Genomic DNA, 15,173 nt, shown 5'->3' with positions numbered 1-15,173 from the left:
CTTCCTCTCCTTCCTCGCAGACCTCCTGGATCCCGTGGGCCACGCACACTCCCTTCTCAGCACCTGCGAGCTTCCTGCTTCCTCCACCTGGAACTCTCCTCCCTCTGACACCCACCCAGCTCCTCTCTCACCTCCGACTCCTCTGTGTCAAACAGCACCTTCTCAGTGAGCTGCACCTCACCTTCCCTGACCGCGTGATTTAAAATACCAACCCCCATCCCAGGACCTCCCCACCCTTTTCTGATGTCTTTTTCTCAATAGCACTGCCTCCCATCTAATAATATGTGTAACTTGTTCGTTTGTTTACTGCCTGCCTCCCCACGCAAATGTGAGCTTCACGTGGAAGCAGACACATTTGTGTCTCTTTTCAGTAGGTGCTCAATAAATGTCAGATGGCTAAATGGATGGAGGATGGTAGATGGAGAATGGGTGGATGGATGAATGATGGATGGACGGATGGATGGCTTCTGTCTTGGGAATTCTGCAAGTTCTGGAAGGAAGTGGAAGAATAATTCCCTTCGATTGTCCAGTTTCCCAAAACTGATCTGGGGCTTCCTCCCTTTGTTACCACCTGACTTCAGTATGACGAGGAGACACAGGCAGCCCTTCCCAGCACCCTGCGCTCATTGAAACAGAAAAGGCACTTGTTACAAGAAACTGAATATCCCACAGAATCTCAGGGAGGGCTGGAGGACCAGGCGAGAAGTTTCTGCAGCTAGAAACAATGCCCAAAGTCACGCCACAGAATGGTCTAGTGGGACACACATGTTGGGTGACGGAGCCCTGGGCAATGCCGTTTGTACGATGGAGCTCCCTGGGCTGGGCATCTGGACTCTCCTGTTAGTCTCACACCTACGGCTGCCAGATAAAACTCAGGAGACCCAGGCCAATTTGAATTGTAGATAAACAATGAATAATGTTCTAGTTAAAGTATGTTCTACACAATGTTTTATTATTATTCTTCTATTTTGTCTAAATCTCGCATTCCTACCCGCTAACCCTGAAGCCCCCACTGCTCCTCTGAGAGAAGTCTCTAGACACCAGTTTCCTTGCATCAGGGGCTCCCAATTCAACATCATAGAAACATGTCACATGCATGCATTCTAGCTGCAAGGGAGTCTGAGAAAGTGACTGTCAGCTACGCTAAGCTGTTCCAGTAAGAGGGGGATCCACCTCAAGAAACTGAGGTGCCCCTCAGACCGTTGACAGCATCTGGTTTTAGGCGTCTGCTGTCCTATTGTCCAGAGAATCTGGGCAGGGTAAAGAATCAGACTCTTCCAAAATCTGCTATCTGTTCCATGAGATTTGGTTTTTAAGATATGGGCATCCCTTCCCTCACCGTATTTTCTCTGCCAGATAGTTTTATGTCTATTTAGAAACAATTTCCACTAAAAGGAACGAGGGATCCTTGGAGAAATGGCTGATTACAAGACTGGGACAAGGAAAGTACAAGATGAGCCGGGAACATCTTGTCGTGCCAGAAAGTTGTGCCAAAACTGACGGGGCTACGTCAAAAACACACAGAACACAGCTGGAAGGAGCTCTCACTATTCAAATCTGGGATGGTGTGAGCATCCAACGAAAAAATGGTAGTAAAACATTGTAATATACTGTAAGCAACAAGAATTAACGAACTCATACCAATATGTGTGTATATACATAGTTATGTGCATATATATGTATATATATATAATATGTCTATAATATAGACATCATATATAATACATAAAGTATATATAATATATATTTATAAAACATACAGTAGAATACGTGTATGTGTGACTACATAAATGAATAGGGGATAAGGGAAGACATTTCCTTATAGGACAATAACTAAAAAATGTGGAAGCATAGTGGAATTAGAAAAGTCACCACTTGGCAGCCATGATAAAATCCTTGTTTAGGCAAGAATCATCAATAGATGCTAAAACTTGTGAGTGAAGATTTTATGGGGTGTGGGATATTTGCATAGTCTCCATATATCTCTCCACAAGATAATTATTTATTACAAGAAATATAGAAACTTCACAGTGGAGAAACCTGGCAGACACCACCTTAAGCAGTGGTGAAAATTGAAATCAACAGCAACAAGGCAAATAGACCTGTGCCTCTTTATAGGGTGCGTTGAGAGGGACACAGCCTCACTTCTGGTTGGTTCCTGCCAAAAACGTGTAACCTCAATCTTATGATGAAGAAAAGCTGGACAAACTCAATTGCAGCGACATTCTACAAAATATTTGGTCAGTAATCTTTTCAAAATATCAACAGCATAAAAGAAGAACATGAAGTAAGGAGTTTATCCAAATTCAAGGATGCTAAAGAGACATGAAAACTGAATGCGATTCATGACCTGAGATTTTTCTTTTGCCCTAACAGACATTGCTAAGATAATCAGTGAAATCTGAATAAAGGAGACATATATCATTTAATGCATCCATGTTAATTTCCTGATTTAGATAATTATACCAAGTTATGCAAGAAAATGTTGCCTTCTTAGTAAGAGAATGGCCTTTAGAGCTAAAGGGGGTTTCAGTTCTGCAACTTCCTCTTAAGTAATTTAGAAAAGAAAAGAGAAAAGCGAAAGAAAATGATCAAGTAAAGGCAGGAAATTTAATGCCTGGGGATCTGAATGAAGGGTATCCGGGAATTCTCTATACTATTGCAACTTTCTGCAAGTCTGAAATTATGTCAAAATAAAACATTAGAAAAACAAACAAAAAATTCTGCTTAGAAACTCAAAAGCTAGCATTGACCCTTTGTTCTTACTGTTCCCTTCCCGGAGAAAGAGAGAAGCTGGAACAGCTGGGGCTGCTGCTAAAGGTCCAGACCAGGATTTTAGAGGGGAAAAAACCTGGGAACACGCAACACGTTTGTTAAAATAACAGTATTAGTAGCTGTAACAACTACCATGTATAAAGCATTTATTATGTGCTAGGCTTCCAAACGCTTTTCAGAAACTATATTTACTTGTTTGAGCCTCATAACAACCCTACCAAGAAGCTGCTATTATTATGCCCAGTTTATATATGAGGAAACTGAGTCACAGAAAGGTCGAGTAACCTGTCCAAGGTCTCCAAGATCATAAGGGGTAGAGCCAGGATTTGAACCCAGACCCACTGGCTCCAGGTTTCTCTCCTGTCCCTCAGAAGTGTCATATTGGGAAGATTTCAAAGGTTCAAACCATCCATGAGGAACTGGCAAGGAAAAATAGGATAAGGTACAAAGGGGTTCTGGACCCAATTCCAATGTGGGGAGGGTAGGAAGCTTGGCGACTCCTGCTCAAGAGAAAAGACAATCACCAGTGATGGACTGCATGATGACCCAGACATAGGAATTAGCTGATAGACATCTGTGCAGAAGTCATAAAAGAAAATATCTTCAAAATAAATGAAAAAGCGAGAAACTTTGCAGAGAATTAGAAAACTAGAGAAAGAACCAAATGGACATTCTAGAATTGAAAAATACAATTATCTGAAATAAAAGGACCAGAATCAGCTGTCATATTGCTTTTGCCCTTCACCATTGTTTCTCTTCTTTTCCAGAACGCCTCTGACGACAGGCTGGTAGGGAAGCAGTCATATTTCAACCCCGAGGACACATGCCATGTGGAGGATAGCGGAGCATGAAGTGGAAAAGAACCTGGTCACTGGGGACTTCCCAAGCACTGTCCCCTGGACCTCCTCCCTTCTACTGTGTTTGGGTCACTGTACATGCAGCCAAATACATTGCTAACTGACACTTTGACAAAATCAGATAGTACCTGAATTATATTGGACAAATGTAATTGAATTAGCAAGTCCTTGAAAGAGATGTGTGCTTATTAAATGAGATAGCATATGCTTGGTGCCCAACCTGGCACATAGTAGGCACTTGGCACAAGTGAATTTTTTTGCCACCTTCCTGTGTCAGGCAGGGAGGGGGCAATGGGCCTAGAATGGTGACAGTGGGATGGAGAGGAAACATGCTTGGGACCGCAGCCACGATTGGTGAAACAAGGTGAAAGCAGGTGAGCTGGGAGACTGCTTGCTGACAAGCCAGCCCTCTCCTGTCCAGTGCGGTGGCAGCCAGGGCACACAGGGAGGCCTTCTGCCCACCTCGGAGCCAGGCCAGGCGCTGACAGAGGGAATTGGTTTCAGGGCCCGTCTCCCTGGTTCTTGGCTGAAGGCTGCTACCAGTTCAGCTGGCCACGATGAAAGAGTAAAAGGAATGTCATGAGGTTTTCAAAACCTGTGCCTTCGGCACCAAATTTATTTTTCTAAGGGTCTAAAAGATTTTTTAAGCCCCAATGGCAGTCTTGGACAGGTTTTGGCTTGGTGTGAAAAACTGGAAGGAAGGCAGATAAACGAACAAACAAAAATCAACCCAATAAAACAGAGCTGTTTCAGGACCACCTACGTAGCTGCAGGGGTTATTATTTTTTCTTTTTTAGAAGAAAGTTGCCATGGCTTGAGGATCCAGGCTTCAATAGCATCATGTCACCCCTTCCCTAGGGTCCCAGGCCCCTCTGGGAAGGACTGATGAGGGAAAGCCTTAAAGTCAATCTAGTCCAAGATTCTTCCATCTTCTGCTTGTATTCTTCCAGAGATGGGGAACTCACTCCCTCTTCACATTGACCATTTCATCTTTGGATAGTTCTTCGAGTTAGAATGTCCTTTATTGTGTTTGGTAGAAATCTGTCTTCCTGTGACATGCTCCTATTGGCATTAGTTTTACACTGCAAAACAATGAGAGTAACCATTTGTGGCAGCTGTGTGTGCATACCAAGTGCTAAGCATGTCTCAAGTTTGACCTCATTTAGTCCACATAACCACCCTGTGGAGTAGACACTGTTATTATCGCCCTTTTGTGGAGGAGGCCACTGGTGCTCAGAGAGGTTCAGTAACTTGCCCAGTGCCACACAGCTAGTAAAGAGCTGAGCTGGAATTCAAACTCAGGCATGCCTGAGTCCCGGCTCTTAACTCTTACATCATGCTGCGTCCTATGACAGCAAATCTTTTTGCATTTAAAGACAGCTCTCATGGCCTCCTGGTCTTCCCCTGGCCACTCCAAACCTTCCTGTTTTATCAACAATTGCTTGTGATTGATCTGAGAATGGACATATGGCTCGTTTATGATGAAAGGGACTTAAAAACAGGTGACAGCAGGAAAGATGGTCCTCCCTGATGCAAGCGAGAAAGAACACGGTGGGAAGAAGTTTCTTTCACTCCATCCTTCTTCCTGTCTCAAACTCAGTGTGTGGGGACAGCTTGTGACGTGGCGCCGTTGTGACCACAGAGGACCGGGGTGAGGCCTGAGCTGATGCCCCTGAATCCTCTCCCCCCTGGCTTCTTCCCTGAGATATCTGGATATCTTTAGAGTGATGACTCTCCCACTGGAACAAGCACCCAAATCCCCCAGATACTTGTTAACACACAGGGTGCTGGGCGACCCCAGAGGTCCTGAGTCCGTGGGTCTGGGCTGGGGCCTGAGAATCTGCATTTCTAATAAGTCCTGGTGCCATTAGATGGGGGTTTCTGTCATCTGCAGCCCAAAAGCATTCCAACTGGTGCACATAGTTGCTATTACCTGAGCACTCCCTTGGAAAACTTTTTTTTATCTACAGCTCACCTGACTTGATCTTTACACACTGATGAGGTAGCTGTGATAAATTTCTATTTGATAGATGAGCAGTCTGAGGCCCAAAGAGGCAAAGTGACTTGTCCGAGGTCCTGCAGCTGGCAGGAGGACTCCCAGGTCCCTGCTGTCTGTCCCTGTGTTTCCTTGAGTTGGAGCAACCTCTGTCAGTACGTCCCTGAGCCGTGTGGCCTCCCTACAGCATTTAAACTGAAGTTACACGTCTCGCAGATCTTTGCCTCATGTCAGATGAATTCTGTGAAAAGGAAGCACCAGCCCCTCTCCTCCGCACCCCCTCCTCCCGCAGCAGCCACAACTTTTACATGCTGGAGGCTTGGGGACAGGGAGCTAGGGCACAGGGTGGTGGCATCCTGGGCCATCAAAACATGGGAAGGCGGGCCAAGAAAGCTGCAGATTGGCTGCACATTCCAAGGAGGAGAGCTGGGAGGGAGGCTCCCCCACGCTCCGGGGGAGCTGCCAAGGGTGAGGCCTTTCTATGGACTTGACAATGCTTTTGTCAGAAACCAGTGTTCCCCACACCTCAGCCATGACTCTCCAACCTCCGCGATTCTGGCAATCCATCTGCACAATTGCTTACTTAGTATTTTAAAATTGCCGTCTAAAAAGCCTGAGCCATATGTATTAGAGAGGAAAGCTATTGCACCATCAATGGAAAAGAGCAGCACTAGTCATATATAGGGGAACTGTGAACGCAGAGGCAGAAGCATGGATGGCGAGATGAAAAAGGCCAGCCAGGTGCCCCTGCAATCGCTTGGTCATGGCCGCACACAGATGAGCCACGTGGGCGAAGGGCAGGACAAAGACAAATCTCTGGAGTCCCTGCTGAACTCTAAATAAACCAGCACTGCTGCACCTAGAACCAGCCTGCTCGTGGCAGGACGCTAGCAAGGACGCAGGCTATGGTGCATTGGGGCACAGGAGGACACGTGACTGCACTCAGATGAAAAGAAGTCGATGCCTTTTCAAGAACAGGATGACTGTCAGGGACTGAATGGTGTCCCCCTTCTCTAAATTCTTATGTTGAAGCCCTAAGCCTCAATGGGACTGTATCTGCAGATGGGGTCTTTCAGGAGGTAATGAAGGTTCAATGGGATCTAAGGGTGGAGCTCTGATCCAGGAGGGCTGGTGTCCTTACAAGAAGAGACACTAGGGATGCATGCAGAGGAAAGGACACACACAGTGAGAAGGTGGCCGTCTACAGCCAAGGACAGAGGCCTCAGGGAAAACCCGCCCTGCTGGCACCTCGGTCTTGGACTTCCAACTCCAAAACTGGGAGAAATCAAATTCTGTGGTTTAAGACGCCGACTCTGTGGTATTTTGGGATGGCAGCCCAAGCAACGACAGTGACAGAATGAAGTTGAGCCTGTCGCTACTCACCACTCAGAGAATGATGCAAGGACCAGCAGTGTCAGCCACGGGCAGCTCCTGAGAAATGCAGACTCTCAGGCCCCACCCACCCCAGACCTGCTGGACCTGCATTTTGACAAATGCTCCCCCGCCACACACACACACACACACACACACACACACACACACACACACACACACAATGACATGTGTGACATTGCATACTTTAAGTGACATCTCTTGCCATTTAGCAGGTGGAGGTCTCCTCAAGGCTCCAGAAATACTGCAGTAATTAGCATCTCTGGCCTGTGTGCAACATTCCTTCCTGGTACAAGTAGTGTAAACAAAAGAGCTAACAGCCTGTAAGGAGATTTTAAATGGTTTATTTCACAGACTGTTCAGATTTGTCCATAAAAGATATGGCACAGAAAAGTTTTAGAAATCAAACCAGTTTTATTGAAACAACAGCAATGTGGTCCCTGTTTATGCAAAGCACATTTTTTTTTTTTTTACAATAAACGTTTGTACATAGGAAGTAGTAAAATACATCATTTTTCATAGAAAAAAGCACACACATAAGCTGCGGGCTGAGTGAGCCTACAGACAATATGAAATCTCAGAACACGGTGGGACAAAAATCTAAAAGGCACTGAAACTTTTCATTTTGTGGGCAGGAGACCCAGAAACACGGTTGGCCTAATTTACCATCTTTTTATGGGTTAAGTGCTGATGGTGCAATAGACACTGTTAAACACAAAATTAGAGGTGGTCCCTGATTACAAGGGCTGATTATTTGTAATCTTAGTTTCCATTTTCAGAAGAAAAATAGTTCCAGTTTCAAAATGTTCGTGAAGATGAAAAAGACACAAGATCTGGCTCTGGGTGAGAACTTTCTATGTTATTCGATGGGTCTGCTTAATGAGGCATTCAGGAACCCGGGAATTTAATTGAAAACGATGGAGTCGATTCACTCTGAAAGTTTCAGAATTCTGCCTCCAGCACGAGGCTTCAAAAGCAAACCCAGTGAAATTCCCCTGGATGTCACTAATTCTAAACACCCAGCCTTGCAGGCTCGACATAACCACAGCCACAGCCACAAAGGGCTGATGACAAGCAGAAGTCCAGTAGCACCAACACATAATATCCAGAAATTTCCTAGTACTCAGATCTTTGGTGGTAACCAGACACAGTATCTGACAAGCGGACCAAATGCTTTCACTCTGACATTTGAGGTGAACAGTCAGAACCAATGAATGACTACAAGCCCCACAGTACACACAACAAAAACAGTCCCACAAATTTCAGCTCTGAGGAGCTCAGAGCTTCATTGTTTATTCAAACTCCCTAAAGGGGGGAGGGGAGTAGCTATCTACCGTCAGTTTTTGCATTAATTAGGACTGCACTCAACAACACACCATTTTTTTCTTTTTCTGCGGATGCCTTTGTCTTTGAAATATTTTGATGGAGAGTGAAATCAACTTTGAACCTGGCACTCACCAAAGTGTTCTATTGGCCAGGCTTGCGCTGGAGGGTGGAATTTTACCTTCCGTAAAGAAACGCTATTTACAAAAGTGGATTTGATTTCACTGTGGGTTTTTGGTCTGGGCTTATGAAGAACTTTTATAAAGTGATGGAAGCCAGAGAGCACCACGCTCCTCGGAGCCTCGGGAACATTTGGCAAGCGCTGTTCCACAAAAACAGGAAGAGAAATCCTTCTAGAGTGTTACCCTTTCTTGTTGTTATTACACCGCAGGATGGTTTCATAACCACAGACCGTTCCTCTCCCCAAAGCTGCTAACTTCGGCAAGGAAGGCACTAAGGAATCCATTCCTCCCACTCCTAAAAAATAGGTCATCGGATGGAAGCACAATCTGCACGTTTGTCATTTTTTTTAAAAGCAGCAACCGAACAGCCCTTCTTTGGCTGTTCTTAGACATCTCCGTGGAACCAACAGAGGCGAGGAGTTTAAAATAAAAAAGTGGGGCTTCAAACAGAATCGCTTGCAAAGGAAAGACCCCGCTGTGAAACAGGACACGTAAACTCGTCGGGGCAGGTGCGGGAGCCACAATGGGGAGGGGGTAAAAAAAAGGATCCTGGTTCATTAGTCCTCAACGAGACCAAAAGTCACGGCAGCAAACAGATGGACCACGTGGGTGAAGGGAACGACAAAGACAAGATAAATCTTTGGAGTTACTGCTGAACTCTAAATAAACCAGCACTGCTGTATATAGAACCAGCCTGCTCGTGGCAGGACGCTAGCAAGGATGGGTGCCAGGATAGAGCCTGAGTCTTACTTCCCTGGCCCCCTGTTCCGGCCCATTTGTCTGACCAGCAAACATTAAACCCATTTTTCTCCACTGGTAGGGATGGACTGTGGTTTGTAATTTTTTAAATAGCTACCTTCTACCCCATTCCTGAAACTCCCCGCCATGAGTGCTCAGTATGCCTTTCCATGCGCCTGAACACCTTACCCGGTGAGTTCCAAAGCCGGTGCCCTCTCTGCAGGTTTGGAATCCTCTCTCCACCCCCTCCCCCCAAAAAAAGTACACACGGGAAGGACTTTCTCAGGTGACTGTGCAGAGAGGGCACCCAGATGGAGACCCCCAGGCCTCAGCAGGACCGGTCACCAGTTGTCCAGCCAGGTGCCCACGGACACTGTTTCTCCACGGTGCGGAAATGAGACTAGAGCATGAAGGATGGGACATTGAACACCACTCAAAGGAACTTTCCTGACTTTCCATATCCCCAGCCCACCCCCAAAGGATAAAATAAAAATAAAAAGCAAAACCCCGAAGACTTCTAGAAGACGCCCCTTCTCCCCAGCACTGGAAGTTCACTGCCTGACAGCAAAGATCCGGAAGGCCTTTCCGTCTTGAGGGGTCCTCAAGCTGAAAAAGAAGGGAGAGGTCATGTTATCTATAGAAGGAGGACTTCCTATAGGGACTCTAGCTGGAAAGGGAGAGGTGGGTGCCCCTCATGTCCCGGTGGTGGAAGAACCATGACTGAGGGATATTTCTCAACAGCTGCTGGAAAGAGAGTCTGCCCCAGCCAGGAACAGCTGGCGAATTCCATTCTCTTTGCAAATGGACCTGGGCCTGAATCTAGGTCAGGGTTGTTAAGTTATTTTCTTTTAGCTCTGGGACTTATTGGCCCCAGTCTGTCTGAATTGAACTCACCCTCCAAGACTGCTGCCTGGTTTTCGCTACCACCTGTGAACCAAAATAGTAGCCATCTGGTTGACCGATTAATAGGAGTGATTACTAACTATAACAATAATGCATGTGCCGCTGTTATTAAAACGGCATGCCGACCGTGCTCAGATTCTGTGCTGAGCATCGTGCAAAGTACTTTGTATCCTCCCTTTTGCCTTCTTTCCCAGGTAGGTGTTGTTAGTATCCCTACCCTGTTTCCCTGAAAATAAGACCTAGCCAGACAATCAGCTCTAATGCATCCTTTGGAGCAAAAATTAATATAAGAGCCAGTATCATATCATATCATATCATATCATATCACATCACATCACATCACATCATATCATATCATATCATATCATACCTGGTCTTATATTATAGTAAAATAAGACCAGGTCTTATATTTATTTTTGCTCCAAAAGACACATTAGAGCTGATTGTCTGGCTAGGTCTTATTTTCCGGGAAACACCGTATTTTGCGAGTGAGGAAATAGAGGCAAGGAGAAATTAAGCAACTTACCCAAGGTCACACAGCTAGTAAAAACTACCCTCTCAAGATAGGAATTAAATCCTTTAGCTAACCAAAAGCTTTTTTAAACAGCTTCACTGAAGTAGAACATGCCATGAAATTCACCCTTTTTAAATGTACAATTGAATGCTTTTTAGTGAATTTATAGAGTTGTGCAATCATCCCCACAATCCAGTTTTAGATCATTATAGTCACTCCAAAAAGTTCTTTTGTGACTGTTTATAATCAATTTTCCCTCCCCGCAAGCCCTGGCAACTTCTGCCTCTAAGGATCTGTCAATTCTGGACATTTCATATACGGAATCATACAATGTATGTGGCCTTTTGTGACTGGCTTCTTTCACTGAGCATGTTTTTAAGGTGCATCCATGTTGTAGCATAAATCAGTGTTTCATTTCTTTTTATTGCAAAATAATATTCCATTACATGGATATACCACATTTTACTTAGCCATTCCTCAGTTGACGGACATCTACATTCTTTCCACCTTTGGCTATTATACATAAAGCTGCTGTGAACATTTGTGTACAAGTGCTTGTGTAGACATATGTTTTCAGTTTTGGGGGGGTGGATACCTAGGAGCAGAATTGCTGGGTTGTATGTTAATTGCAGGTTCGACTTTTTAGAAAAACTGTTTTCCACAGTGGCTGCACCATTTACATTTCCATCAGCAGTGCCTGAGGGAGGGGTTCCAGTGTCTCACTGCCAACATTTGTTATTGTCCTGTTACAGCTATTAGTAGTGGCTTTCTATACAGAGAAAGCGTTCTCATCCTTTTTATTCAACTGCATAGTATTCTATTGTATTGAAGTATAATACTACAGACAACTGGGTCCTTTTTAATGGATATTTTGTTGTTTCTAACCTTTTGCTTTTGCAAACAATGCTACAGAGAACAATCTTGTCCAGGACTTTTTGCATATGTAGGAAGAGTACCTGCAGATGAGCTCCTGGAGTGGGGGGGACTGCTGCAACAAAGGATGTGTGCATTTGTGATTTAGACAGCTCACCAAGCTGCCCTCTACAAAGTCTGTGCCAGTTGACAGCTTCCATCGACTTTGCATGAGGCCCCCCTGTTTAACCTGCATGCTTTCCAGCACAGCATGTCATCTACCTTTTAGTTCTCAGCCAGTCTAAACTAGGGAATGGCATCCATATGTATTACAGTTTTAATTTGCATCTCACTCATTATGAATAAGTTTGAGCGTTAAGATGAACAGCCCAGCCATGACTTAAGTCTGATCTCCTTAGAGTGCTCCCTCCAGATGCAAGGGACCCAGATTGGAAACCGCTGGACTAGATAGGTGGCCCTTGCCCTCTCAGAATACTTGGCAAGATCAGCCATCTGCACGGAACAAGCTGCTGGGAATCCCTGTTTCCCCTTTTTCCCCATGACAGCTTCACGCTTTTGGTTACCCTAGGATAGAACTTTTGAAATGTGGATCACATAGGAGCCCTTGGTGAGATGGAGCTGTGAGGAAAAGCCAAGAGCCTGGACAGAGCAGAACGCTCGGCCGAGGTGGCCTCCGTGCCAGCCATCCTCACTGGATCATGCAGAGGTAGAGAGCGTCCATGCAGGTGCTGGCACTACCCCAGCTGCCCTGCTGGTTTCTGGAAAGCTCAGATTCCAGGGCCCTCCTCAGACCTCTGGGTTGCAAGATTTCCTTGGATTCTCTGCCCAAATGAATAGTCTGGGAGAACCACCCAGAGCCACAAGGCACTTGGCTCCTCCACATGGTGGGCAAGCCACACTGGGGAAAATTACCAGGGTCTGTGTCTTCTGACTTACTGCTGGGAGTCGGGGCAGTGGATTCTCCCATTCCCAGGGCTCCAAACAACCCAGGTACAGGGGGCTATTCAGGCTATCCTCCATATAGGTACCCCAAGGTACCTGGGTGTTTTCCTGGATCTACCAAGCACCCCCACTGAACACCTCGTCTACCTTCGAGGCAAGAGCAGGCCCACTGAACTGGGTGTGTATTTCTTAACACATCAGACAATGTGCTGAGGACATGAGGGTGTTGATGTGATAACATCTGATGTTTGTCTCATGCGCAGCCTCAGGCAAAGAATTCCCCAGCGCTGGGTTGGTCAAAAAACCTGCAGTGGGTCCCCATTTGTTCATGTTTCACTTACTAAGTACCATTTCTGCTAGCTAAGTGGACAGTTGTGCTTGTTTGATGAAAAACTGGTATGATTTGATAAATTATAAAATAACCAATTTTTCAAAATCTTGGTTTCTGATTCTGTTGTTGGGTTACCTTGTAACTCCCTTACATAAACAAAGGGAGCGTGAGTTGGCACAGCATTTCCGAGCAATTTTCATAAAAGGTATTGAACATTTTAATAAAGGCACTAAACAATTTTCATAAAGGGTATTAGAAATCCCTCAACCAGTTCTAAACAAATTGCTGAACTCGATCCCTGTTTACTGAGCACCTACTATGTGCCGGGCACTGGGTTGGATGTTGGGGACGTGGGGTTAACAAAACTGATGGGGTTCTTGCCTTCATGGAGCTTACGGTCTGGGGGGCAGAAGATAAACAGCTAAACATGTGTAAGTAATAATTTCAGAGAGTGGTGGGTCCTGGAAGGACAATAAAATCCAGGGCAATGGGATCAGACCAGATCGGGGAAAGTGACCATAGACTCAATAGAAGACGCTTCCTCAGAGAAGTGGCATTTGTGCGTAGATCCAAATGACAAGGGGGACCCAGCTACAGGAATCTATAGGAGGTGGAAGGGTTCAGGGTTGGATAAAGTATGTGCAAAGGTCCTGCGGGGAGAACGATCTTGGCACGTTTGCAGCACAGCGCGAATGCTGCTGAGGCGAAGTGCTGAATGAAGACGAGCAATGCAGCAGGAGAGGGTGGAGCAGTGGGCAGGGTTGGCATCAGGTGTGACCTTGTGTGGTAAGGGGAGGAGATTTGATTCTTATCGAAATGGAAAGTCATTGGGGGCAGGGTTTAAACAGGAGAGAGACATGCTCTGCAATGCCTAAAGAGATAATTTGGCAGCTGTGACTCCGCTACTAGGAGGAAGTTACCAAAAGAAAGTGTCAGGAAAGCGTACGAGCTTGTGCAAAGATGTTCTTTGCAGTGTTGTTTATTACGGTAAAAGAAAAAAGGAAACAACACAGATGTCCATCAACTGGGTAAAGCAATGACAGTCTGGGGGCAGCCAGTTAGCTCATGGGTTAGAGCACGGTGCTCTTAACAACAAGGTCGCCGGTTCCATCCCCACATGGGCCACCATGAGCTGCGCCCTCCACAACTAGATTGAAACAACTACTTGACTTGGAGCTGATGGGTCCTGGAAAAACACACTTAAAATAAATAAAAGTTAAAAAAAAAAAAAAGAAGTGACGGTCTGTCCACACAAGGGAATAGTGTGTAGCCACTGAAACAGATGGCGTGGCTGCGTCAGACATGACTTGGACAGACATTTGCGATCTGTTGCTGACTGAAAACAGCAACAGAGTGATACAGATAATATGATCCCATTTTTATAGTTAAAAAAAAAACACTAAAAATAAGGTGCTTGTGTGTAAACAGAAAAAAATCTGGAAGGAAACATACTAGAATGGGTATAGTGGTCCTTTCTGGGGGTGGGATTTTCGGTGATAGCAATTTCTTAAAATTATTTTCACTATTTCTTGAAGTTTCTCTAGTCTTATTTTAAAAAGAAAGAAAAATGGATGGGAGGAAGGAAGTGAGGGAGGAAGGAAGGAAGAAAGGAAGGAAGGAAAAACCAACCCAAATATTCCCTTGTAGAACTTGGGAAGAACCTGGATGGTCAGAGAAGATTCTGGGACGTTCCCGTCAGCTGACTCAGTGAACATGAAACACTGATCTACTTGATGAGCTGTGACAAATGTGCTCTGAGAAATTACGTGTCTGTAGCCTCAGGTGGTGTCACCATCTCAGCCCTGGCTAACGATTCCCAGCCTTCTGAGGGCCACTCACCCTGCCCTGGGGCTGACACTCACCTCTCTGTGCCAGCAGCTCTGTCCAGCACACACACATACTACACAACTGACGCTGCCTCAGTCCTTTAAGAGGTCATTTTACCCATCCATTCCTTGCAGTAACCCCACGAGATCTCTCAGGTTCTTCCCACTTACAGACAGGAACCAAGGCTCTGAGAGGTGACACAACTTGCCCCAAATGGAACACCTGTTCCAGGCGTAGCTGGAATATGAGTCCAGACTTGTCAAAGCTCTGGGACCCCTTTCTAACCATTACCCTAAATGGACAGACTGTGGCCATACCAGCCCTGAAGATGGCATTGGCTGACCCAAAATCGCAATGGGGGGCTCAGCTGCTAGGAGCCCATCGGGAGGCAGGGGCCTGCAGGTCCCTGAGGAGCTGCAAACATAAGGCTGTGTCCTGGAGGGTCAACCCTGCTGGTGAAAATCACTTAGGGAGGAACTGACCATCACTTGGCACCACACAGCACTGACTGGATTAAAGA

General features: G+C 45.6%; 1 protein-coding gene across 1 annotated transcript in view; it reads right to left on the bottom strand.

The window, feature by feature from the left end:
* Positions 1-7,385: 7,385 nt before the first annotated feature.
* Positions 7,386-15,173, bottom strand: part of CRISPLD2 (cysteine rich secretory protein LCCL domain containing 2) — a 61,896-nt gene continuing 54,108 nt past the window's right edge. The window contains exon 15 of the mRNA XM_033129194.1: positions 7,386-9,869. Coding sequence (XP_032985085.1) covers positions 9,815-9,869 — 55 coding nt within the window. The 3' untranslated portion in view covers positions 7,386-9,814. The remainder of the gene's footprint in view (positions 9,870-15,173) is intronic.

This window comes from Rhinolophus ferrumequinum, chromosome 15 (assembly GCF_004115265.2).
Source record: "Rhinolophus ferrumequinum isolate MPI-CBG mRhiFer1 chromosome 15, mRhiFer1_v1.p, whole genome shotgun sequence".
Lineage (NCBI taxonomy): Eukaryota > Metazoa > Chordata > Mammalia > Chiroptera > Rhinolophidae > Rhinolophus > Rhinolophus ferrumequinum.
The sequence above is the reverse complement of the archived record's forward strand: the minus strand, read 5'-3'. Positions and strand labels throughout refer to the sequence as shown.